We start from the raw sequence: 10,542 nt of genomic DNA on the forward strand, positions 1-10,542 counted from the left end.
CTCCTTGGAGGCCAGGATGGCCAAACTTCGTCTCTCATACTTGGGACATATTGTCAGGAGGGACCAGTCACTGGAGAAAGATGTTTGGTAGGGTGGAGGGTCAGAGAAAAAGAGGAAGACCCCCAACTAGATGGATTGGCAAAGTGGCAGCATCAATGGACTCAAGCGTGGCAACAGTAGTGAGGTTGGCCCAGGATCGGGCAGTGTTTTGTTGTGTTGTGCATAAGTCCGCTATGAGTCGGTACTGACTCGGAGGCACCTAACAACTGGATCACAGGGTGGGCTGGGTTGTGAAGAAGGCAGCCATCAGTGCAAACAGGCAGCTCATGCGAACAGCAGCCACCAGTTAAATGAAGCTGACAGTGGGAACAGAGGTGTGAGCTGGGCCCAGGACTCAAAGGTTGGGGGAGGAGCAGGTGGCGGAAGGGAGGAGCCACGGCAACAGGGTCACTGGCTCAGGCGGGTCACTCACTTTTTCCACATGCAGGGCCAGCTTCACCCCATTATGCAGCCAGGATAGGGCCACAATTGGGTCTCCCTCTACCAGACTGCCCACTGGGCTCTCCCAGCTATTGGCCAGATGGTCCGCCATGCTCCAGCATCTGATCTGTCCGTCAGCATCAGCCGACAGGAGCCGGGAGCCTAAGGGACAAACTAGTGTCACAAGCCCTCCCTGAAGTGCAGGGGAAAGCTCCCAAGGGCCCTGGAGAAGGGGACAGGCTTCCAAGGGCAAGGATGGTGTGTGAGGCATGCCAGGGGTAGTCCCGTCTGGGTCACAGCCCAGCAGCAAGTGCAGCGTGAGGTGGAGGGACCCCGGCCCTCACCTGACTGGTCCCACTCAAGGCACGTAATGGCCTCGCGATGCTCCGAGTCGATGGAGTGCACATCCCAGGGGTGCTCAGTGTCCAGGATGTGAATCATGTGGGTCAGGTCTGTGGGGCAGAGCGTGGTCAGCAGGGTCCAGAGGGAGCACCCCCCAGACCTCACCCACAGAGAAACCACGGTGACAGGGTGAGAGTGTGACCCCCACCAACAGACGCAGGCAGGGAGCACACTGCCAGTGTGACGGAAACCTGTGCTCACAAAAGGCACAGACAGCGAAAATGGGAGAAAATGAACCCAAGATGCTAACAACAGCCAACAGCAGGCATTTGTGCATTCTGATTTTCTGTACTTTTCTAATTTTCTCTAATGAGCTCGTATTATGCAGACAATGGCGGAGGGTTTGCGGGCAGGGGCACCGTGTCCCTCACAGGCTTTCAAAAGCCACCGTGATGTCTGTTCAAAGACTGAATGGAAACTGGGCCAACTGCGTCTTCCAAGAAGCCTCCGTGACATCCCACCACCACTGGGGGGGGCGGGGCATCCCAAGCACCCCTCTCTGATTACCCGACACATCTGAGAGACTGTGAGTCAGCTAAACACCCAGGGCACCTGCTGGGTGGGGGCTGGTCCACAGGAGTCTGGGTTACAACACCATGTATTGGGGGGGCGCACCTTGATCGTCATTTCGGAGGTCTGTGGTGAAGGCAATGAGGTTGCGGCAGGACCACGCACAGGCCAGGGCCACTGATGGGCAGTGGGAGCTCTTGGGCCATTTCTCCCACTCGCAGACGTAAGCCAGGTCCATCGTGCCACCCCCTACACACCGTGGATGTCACCGGCCTGGGGGCGAGGGGGCTCTGGATGAACCAAATAGCCCACATCCCTGCCCTGGGATATCTAGGAATACTGGGGGGAGGGGGCTAGTGTGGAGTTGCAAATGGGGGAATCAGACATTTGAGAGGAAAGATGGCCGGTTCTGCATGTGCAAAGGCCCTGAGACCACTGAGGGAACAGGGGTGAATGAGAGGGACAGAAGAATGGGATGGCGCAGATCGTGTCCTGTCGGCGGGGCGGACTCCGGCTCTGACCGGAGGATGGTAGGAGCCCCCGGAAGGTGGCAGCTATTTGTTTTAACAGGACCCCATGGCTGTGTGAAGGAGACTGGGAAGGCAGTAGGAACAGGTGGCGGGTGAGAATCGAGCCTCCCCCCACGTCCCAGACGCCCACACTACACCCTTCGCCCCCCAGGCTCCGCCCCCGGAAGCATTCCCCCTCCAGTCCTCACCCCGGCTCCCCCACGACCCGCAGGCCGACTCCGAGTGGGCCTAAACTCCCCCCAAAATGTCCTTAACAATCTCTAGGTCCGCCCCAACGTGAGCCAGGTCGCCTACCCAGCACTCTTTACTTCCGGGTCCCGCCCTGTGACCCCGCAAGCCCTGCCCCTGCCTTCAAGGCCCCACCTGCGGACACTCAGGCCCGCGGACACCGTCCGGACGCCGGACGTCCTGCCAGGTTCCCGCAGCTCCGCGCTCACGTGGCCGGCCCGTGTGCCAAACCGATCGGACGGCCACGGCCCACACTCCCGCTAACTGTCCGGCTCCGGCGCCGCCATCTTTCCCGAGACCAGCGCGGCGCCGCAACTTCCCAGGGACTTCTGGGATGACGGCAGATCCGGCTCCGCCCCAACTCATTAATTTGCATGCAGATCTCGTTTACATGAAATCTTCCCAGCAGCAACCGCAATTATATTTGGTAGAACAATAAACACTTTCTCCAACTTTCGCCACTACAGTTGTCAAACAAAAACTAGCTGTTATGCTATGGGCTATACTAGTGGCATGTACAAAGTTTGTAAATTGATAACGTTCATTCTAACAAGTCACCCTCACTTTAAAAGATTTTATTTTGCCTACTATAAATAGTGATGTTCACCACGCTGCATTTGTGCTCGCTTCGGCAGCACATATACTAAAATTGGAACGATACAGAGAAGATTAGCATGGCCCCTGCGCAAGGATGACACGCAAATTCGTGAAGCGTTCCATATTTTGTTCCCTTTTATGTGTAGGAAAATTGAGGGCTACTGGGGCCTGTAAGGAGCTTACCACTTCCAAACCCCACTTTTCCCCAAGAAACTCATTCTATTTCCACCAGACCCTGCCTCTCTTGGGCTACTGAGATAGACAAACGGATGGACATCCGTTCAACAGACCCACAGATCAACTATCAACATTCGCGGAAGTAGCAGTCAAGAGATCAGAGGACGTATTGCACTGGGCAAATCTGCTGCACAGGAACTTTTTAAAGTGTTGAAGAGTAGAGATGTCAGCTTGAGGACTAGGGTGCGCCTGACCGAGGCCATTGTGTTTTCAATAGCCTCATATGGATGCGAAAGCTGGACAGTGAATAAGGAAGATCGTAGAAGAATTGATGCCTTTGAGTTGTGGTGTTGGAGGAGAATACTGAAAGTGCCATGGACTGCCAAAAGAACCAATAAATCTGTTTTGGAAGAAGTGCAGCCAGAGTGCTCCTTGGAGGCCAGGATGGCTAAACTTCGTCTCTCCTACTTTGGACATATTGTCCGGAGGAAACAATCGCTGGAGAAGGATGTCATGCTGGGTAGGGTGGAGGGTCAGAGAAAAAGAGGAAGACCCCCAACGAGATGGATCAGCCAGGTGGCATCATTGATGGACTCAGGTGTGGCAGCGGTAGTGAGGTTGGCCCAGGATCGAACATTGTTTCATTCTGCTGTGCATAGGGTCGCTATGAGTCGGTTCCGACTCGATGGCATCTGACAACAACAACAACAACAAAGAGGGGAAGAGGCTTGCCTTTCAAATCGGCAAGGTGGAACTCAAATCCGCGTCACAGTCTAAGTAGCCTAAGGTGGAACAGAGGTGGTACACCACAACTCCACAGAGTATCTCCAACTTCCCAGCCCATACGTAACCCCCATACTGGTCACTCCAGCCAGTTCTTTTGTCCCCACACCGGTCACGCACCACCTCTGCCAAACGTTTGGAATTCTATTTCAACATCTGTCTTGAAAATGTTGTAAACGTACATTAAAATCAAACACACTCAGCGCCTAGATGTTGTTGTTGTTGTTAAGTGCCATCGAGTCGGTTCTGACCCATAGCGACCCTGTACAAGGTTTCCGAGGGTGTAAATCTTTACGAGAGTAGAAAGCCTCATCTTTCTCCCGCGGAGCAGCTGGTAGTTTCGAACCGCTGACGTTAAGGTTCACAGCCCGATTCGTAACCACTAAGACATCACACCCCAATTGAAAGTGCAAGGCTCACCCACCGAAGAAATGGCCAACTCTAGCATGGGGCAGGAAAATACAAAATGCTCCCAGAGCATCTTGTAATACCAGACAGTGAGAGAATACTCAGTAACCCGCTACAATGTTGGGGTATGTGTACGTGGGTGCACACAGGAGACAATTGGAAGCACTCCCAAGGGCTGAGCTAGAATAATCTGAGTGACAAACTAGATTCGTTTTGGATTGCAATCCAGGGTATAGAGTAACTTTCCTTGCGTTTATACTGCTAGAAATGATTGGACAAATAAATGAGAAATAAGAGAAAAACCTCTTCTTCCTGCAGAATTGAAAAGTTTTGGAGTCTCCACCCTCACACCCACCCCCAAATGTGGGGACTGTGCTTTCCCAAGGCAGTGTCGAAATTAAACTCCCTAAGAGAGGGTGGTCCTGTGATTCCCAGGGGGTGACAGGCCTGAGGCCAGAAACACCCTCTCAAATGACTCAGAAATTACGAATGGAGAGATGGGATTGCAGAGGGCCACAAACAAACCACTGTGGGCAAGGGGATATAAGATGACAATGACAATATAAAATTTCAGTGGGAAACCAAACTCGCTGTAAAATGTAACGATGTAGGATACACACTGCACTGCTCACCATAAGGTTGGAGGTTCAAACCCAAAGTGCAGCTACGTCTTGGTGTAGCACTGTAAGGTTAGCACTGGGCGGTTCAAACCCACCGGCTGCTGCTCAGAAAGCCCACCCAGGGTCATTCACTTCAGCCACGGTTGCATCAACGAAACCGGGGCACAGAACCATCAGTGCCTCAATCCAGACCACAAAGGTGGAAAAAGGTGGACAGGGGATTAGAACCTGGGTACCAAGATTAGCAGTTGCCCTCCAGAGCTGCAGGACTCAGGACCCAGAAGTCCCCAAACCCCGGCCCTGAAAAAAGCCACACAGTCCAAGGCCAGAGCACCAGAAATTTATTGAACCCTTCACTTTCCCAAAAGCAGTTAGCCACACACAGGGGAGATCTCTCAGCCCAGGGCAGGATGACCAGCGTGGGGGCTGGAGACACCTTGACCTAACAAAGCCAGAACAAGACAGGGGCAGAGGGGATGCCGGGACCGGAACCAGGCTTTCTGAGGGCTGGAGCTTCTGGCTGGAAGTCCTGGGCCCCCAGTATGAAGGAAAGGAGAGGGAAGAGGGTAGCAAGGGGGACACGCAGAGATGTACCCACACCACACAAGCAAATTTACAACTGCCAAAAGGCACACGGCGGAGGGGGTGGGGGACGGGGGAATGGACAGACATGCATTCGGAAGAGATGGTAAAACCAGCCCTTTAAGTTGTTCCTGGGCTGGGTTGCAGGGCACACGCACTCACACACACAAACACATATATGACACATGCTCCTGGGGCAAAGGGTGGGGCTCCAGAGACCCCACCCACCCAAGCAAAACACAATGAGGTGGTCAAACGGGCAGGATGAAGCCCCACCATGTTTCAGGGGGGCAGCATTTTGGGTTCCCTCCCCTGAGAGGGAAATTTAAAATCTACAACAAATTATGTCAAATTCATTAAAAGTGATAAAAACCCAGCCTCTCCCTGCTCCTCCATTGAGCTTCAGGATGGGCCATAAGAAACTTAACAAAGAAGAAAGATGGAAGTACCTAGGCTGGGTCTCCTCGCCCAAATACAAGTCCCCGAATGGGGTTCTCCAGGGTTGCTTGGAGAGTCTGGGGCAGTTCCTGCCACCAACCCTTGTCTGAGAGAGCTGGGCGGAGACCACAGAAGGGTGAGAGAGCCACCCCAAGGGGAAAAGCAGGTTTCCATGACAAATTCTAAAAACAGTGATAATATTTCAGCAAGTAGTACTGGCGGTCTGCCGGGTGGAGGACCGCAAGACCACCATCAGCTGCGCTGCTCCAGGTAGGCAGAGAGGAGCAGCCCTGGAGGAAGAAAGTCCAGGTGTCGATTGCTGACTTTCATCTGCCGCTTGCCTTCCAGATCAGCACCTGTGAGACAAGGCGAGGAGGGGCAGGAAGGAAGGGCGGCGCATGAGAGTCTGGGCACACACAGCAGCATGGGTCTTGAGGGTCCAGCCAACTACAATCCTCCTGTGGGCAGGCTCTGAGACTGCTTCAGACACTGTGAGGCCCCAGGGCTCGGCTCTGGAGAACACTGACAGCTGCCTACTGTTACTTCCACCCTTGCTCTTACTTAGCCCATTGCACAGATAGGAACACTGAGATAATCCAGGCCTTAACCAACGGTCTCTCGCCTCCACCCCTGCCCAGCAGGTGGCAGCCTGAGCAGCTGCTTCTAAAGCACTGGGAACCCGGACGCGCGCCTCTTCCCACATCTCCTTCTACACCCGAAACGGAACTATCCATGACTGACCCACACCTCCCATCTCTAGGACCCTCTCCCCTACTCCCCAGCCACTGCAGCTTCATGTTCAGACCACACCTCGACCCCACAGAGAAGCCCCCCGGCCCCAGCCAAGCCCCTCCACTCAGAGTCTGAAGGAACAAAGGCCAGCATGTGGGCCGTGGGAACGAAGGAGGAATGATCCCTGGGTTGCCACAGAAACTGTCTCCTCGGCAACTCCAGGCAGGAGGTGGATGGAGGAGGTGGCGTGGGGAGCCAGCACCAGATGGGGCACCTGAGACCTGAAGGGGGGGGGCTGCCCATAGTCTGGAGGGACAATGGAGAAGGGTTATGGCTGTACCACAACCCTCAGGATACTGGGTTCTGCATTTCATCAATGAGGTATCTCAAGGTCCAGCACCATCACCCCCATCAGGTCCCCTGAGCCGTTGGCTCTGAAGACGTGGACTGAGGGTGTCTGTATCTAGCTGACCAGCTCTGTCCCCAACATCACAAGCACAGAACTTTGGCCAATTAAATGCATTCAGGTCCACTGTTCCATCTTTGCTCAGTGGCAGGACACCTCCCATGGGATATCCCAAGCCCGAGTGACCCTGGAGTCCCCAAGGCCACTGGGAACTCACTGGCCGAGCTGAGGTCCATGTACTGGCAGACAGCGTGAAGCAGGAGTCTCTCGAAGCTGTAGAGGAAAGGCGTGGTGAGCGGGCTGGGCCCGGGGCCGCAGGAAGAAGCTACATGCGGACGTTCTCAGTGCCCACCCCTGCCCCGTCACCTGCTGTCCAACATGGCCGTGTAGACAGCTTGGGGGGACACGGAGAAGAAACTCAGCAGCCGCTCCTCCCAAGTCTCCAATGTCTCCTACAGGAAACACAGGTTTGGGGATGAGGTCAGACGCCCTCTGTCCGAGCAGCCCCCAGGCAGCATTGAGCCATATTTGAAACTACTTGATGGGCTCCATGGTGAACTCCTACACACCCCGCAGTGCCCACCTCTCCCACTCTCCGATCCCACCAGCCGGTTCCCTTCTTCTCACCCCACCCACGAACGCATAGCAGTCAAAACTCCAAACAGGCTGTGCCTGGCGCTCACCATGGGAATGCGGCTCCGCTTGAGGATCGCTCGTACGCGCCGGCTGATGCGCTGGAAGCACTCTCGTGGGGTGTAGGCCGGGTCCTCTGCGTAAGGCCAAGGGGAGGCTGTTGGGACAAGCCGCCTGGAAAGGGCCCCATGCCAGGCCCCGCCCCCAGAAGACCCAGGCCCCGCCCCCAGAAGACCCAGGCCCCGCCCCTAGAAGGCCCCAGGTCCCGCCCCTAGAAGGCCCCAGGCCCCAGGTCCCAACCCTAGAAGGCCCCAGGCCCCGCCCCCAGAAGGCCCCAGGCCCCGCCCACTGTACCTCTCCTCCGGTCCTCCGCCCGGCCAGGCCCCTTCCTCCGGGCCTTGCTCCTGCCCTCCTCCTCCAGGTAACGGAGCACCCGCTCCTGCTCCTCCCCGGAACGGTTCATGAAATCGTTCCAGACCTGGAAGACAGGCTCTGGGCCTCAGTTTTCCCCATCTGACAGATGGACAGAGTCCGGGGAAACCTCCTCGTGGGCCCCTCAGTAAAGCCGGCTCTCAGTCGTGGGTGGGACCAGGGTCCGGGTCAAACATGCTCCCAACCAGCAGGTTCCGGTCTAGTCTGGGGGCTCGGGGAAAGAGGAGACGGAGGGCTATGGACCTACCTCGATGTAGGTCGCATTGCTGCAGGCCTCAGCGAAGATTCCTGGGGCTGCGGGGGGCGCCATGTCCCCATCCTCTGGGCCCGGAGTGTTCCCATCGGACTCCAGCAGGGTCAGGAGGTACTGGGCTGAATAGAAACATCATCTCTGGGTGAATCCTCACATCCTCACCCTTCTCCCAAATCTTTAGATGCCTTAGCTGCCCCAGGCTTTGGCATCTAGCTCCCCACACCCCCTGTACACCAGCTGCCCTTCCCAGAATTCATGGAAACCCTTCAGTGCCTAAATTCTATCTCACCCTGACTTTGAACTCCTACACATCCTGCAAAACCCCAGCTTCACTCTGGCCCAACCCTGAATCTCTAGGAGGAGACTTTACTGACTGCCCCCTCCATGCAGGTCCAGAACTGGTCTCTCTGGGTCTCCATCAGTCTCCAGCTCAGGGCTGGGTTCATGGGAAGGCTGACAGGAAAGCCAATAAGCATTGGTAGTGTAGTGGTTACGAGTCAGGCTGCGAACCTCAAGGTCAGCAATTCAAAACTACCAGCCGCTCCGTGGGAGAAAGAGGAGGCTTTCTGCTCCCGTAAAGATTTACAGCCTCAGAAACCCCGTACAGGGTCCCTATGAGTTGGAAACAACGCCACAGCGCACCACCACCACCTCCTCTGAAGTCTGGAAGCCCCCGACCGCCCCTGCTCACTGTTCTCCAGGCGCTGAAGGCTCTTCCGTCCCTTGGCCTTGGGTACGAGGTCCGAGTTCCGCACTGCCTGGTTGATGAAATGCTGCCTGCGCTTGGAGGCTGAAAACCTCTTCGCCTGGGAGCTGGCCAGAGCTGGCAGGCAACGGGGCAGGGGTCTGTGGGTCCAGCAGGGAAGGGGTCTCAAGGCCAACACAGGCCAGAACCCTACCATAGCTATTGTCTGCTTGGTTTCCCCCAGTAATGAGGAGCTCACCCCTTCTCATGTACCACGTGCTAGATCCTTAAAATCCTCAATTCTGTCTCCTCCTGACATCACTTGGGAAGCAGGAACAATTGCGGATTAGTCATCTGAGGCACAGAAAGCAGGAGGTACCTGCCTGAAGTCACACGTCTGCCAAGTGGCAGAGACAAACTTAGCCCCTCTTAGCCACTGCGCCCCTGACAATAACTAAAGCAGAAAAGAACCCCCCCGACCCCCAGAAGCTCCACATCCCCTCCGAGTCTGGCTAATCCGCACGCCTCAGAGGAAATGGCATGGATTGTGGAGATGGTTCCCAGGGCATGGCCATGGCAGGGCCTCCAGCAGAGGACTAGAGAGCCAGGTGGCTCACAGGCAGGGGGCAATCTTAGACAGCAACTTCCTAGTGAGGACAAAAGTCGGCCTGGTCAGATCCTGCCAACCCCCAAACCAGGAACTGCAGAGGACCGTCACCACCAGCCCAAGGACCGTCACACAGCAAAGCCTGTAGTGCAGTCTGACCCCCTTAGGGCCTGCGGTAACAGGATTCCCCTCACCTTTTCTCCTAACGGCTTTGTCTTCCACCTCACTCACTCCACTCTAGCCAGTAAGGGTCCTCACAAATTCACATGTAGAGTTACCATAGAAGTCTCATCAGGCACAGCCACTGAGCAAGTCCCACTCGTGTGCCGTTGAGCCAGTTCTGACTCATAGCGACCCTGTATAGGGTTTCTGAGACTAACTCTATACGGAAGTAAATAGCACAGTCTCCAGAGGAGCAGTCTGAACTGCTGATCCTACAGTTAGCTGCCCAATGTCTAATCCACAGCACCAATGAATTACTTACCACAAGCCCCCAAAACACAAACCCACAACCACCAAGCTGACTCCAACTCACAGTCACCCTACATGACACCATAAACCTTCACAAGAGCAGCCAGCTTCCTCTTTCTTCCCCAGTGAGGATGGAGGGTTCGAACTGCCGACCTTGTGGTTAGCAGCCCAACACACAACCACTACACCAGCAGGTCTCCCCAAGAGAAATGAAGCCGGACCCACGCGAAGAGCCGCCCAAGGCCAGGTGTCCACCAGCAGACTGTAGAAAACAAAGCCTGGTCTACCCACACAATCAGTATAACTGTAGGGCAGTGGACACAAGATGAACGAGGTGAGGGGGCAGGTGACACTGAGGGGGCAGGGGCTCTACACGCATGTAGAGTTCCCCAGTCTTAGGTCCGAACACTTCACAGAACGGTTCTACATCATGTCACCAAGTGGTGAAACAGTGCTGGCTCCATGCAGGGCATTCCAGACACAAACCTATGAAAACTGAGATTGTGAGGATGTATCGGATGGGCCAACACACACACACACACACACACACACACACTCACACACACAC

At 55.4% G+C, this 10,542-nt stretch overlaps 2 protein-coding genes across 2 annotated transcripts in view; both read right to left on the reverse strand.

The window, feature by feature from the left end:
* The window catches only part of MED16 (mediator complex subunit 16), an 11,023-nt gene extending 9,390 nt beyond the window's left edge, over positions 1–1,633 (reverse strand). Inside the window, exons 1-3 of the mRNA XM_006876708.1 lie at positions 1,498–1,633; positions 825–932; positions 473–642 (exon numbers count right to left, since the gene is read on the reverse strand). Coding sequence (XP_006876770.1) covers positions 473–642; positions 825–932; positions 1,498–1,630 — 411 coding nt within the window. The 5' untranslated portion in view covers positions 1,631–1,633. The remainder of the gene's footprint in view (positions 1–472; positions 643–824; positions 933–1,497) is intronic.
* A 4,374-nt stretch (positions 1,634–6,007) lies between these two features.
* R3HDM4 (R3H domain containing 4) overlaps positions 6,008–10,542 on the reverse strand; it is an 8,703-nt gene continuing 4,168 nt past the window's right edge. The window contains exons 2-8 of the mRNA XM_006876709.1: positions 8,903–9,057; positions 8,206–8,330; positions 7,881–8,004; positions 7,577–7,662; positions 7,260–7,345; positions 7,111–7,166; positions 6,008–6,111 (exon numbers count right to left, since the gene is read on the reverse strand). Coding sequence (XP_006876771.1) covers positions 6,008–6,111; positions 7,111–7,166; positions 7,260–7,345; positions 7,577–7,662; positions 7,881–8,004; positions 8,206–8,330; positions 8,903–9,057 — 736 coding nt within the window. The remainder of the gene's footprint in view (positions 6,112–7,110; positions 7,167–7,259; positions 7,346–7,576; positions 7,663–7,880; positions 8,005–8,205; positions 8,331–8,902; positions 9,058–10,542) is intronic.

The sequence above is a fragment of the Chrysochloris asiatica genome, unplaced genomic scaffold, assembly GCF_000296735.1.
Source record: "Chrysochloris asiatica unplaced genomic scaffold, ChrAsi1.0 scaffold00409, whole genome shotgun sequence".
Classification (NCBI taxonomy): Eukaryota; Metazoa; Chordata; class Mammalia; order Afrosoricida; family Chrysochloridae; genus Chrysochloris; species Chrysochloris asiatica.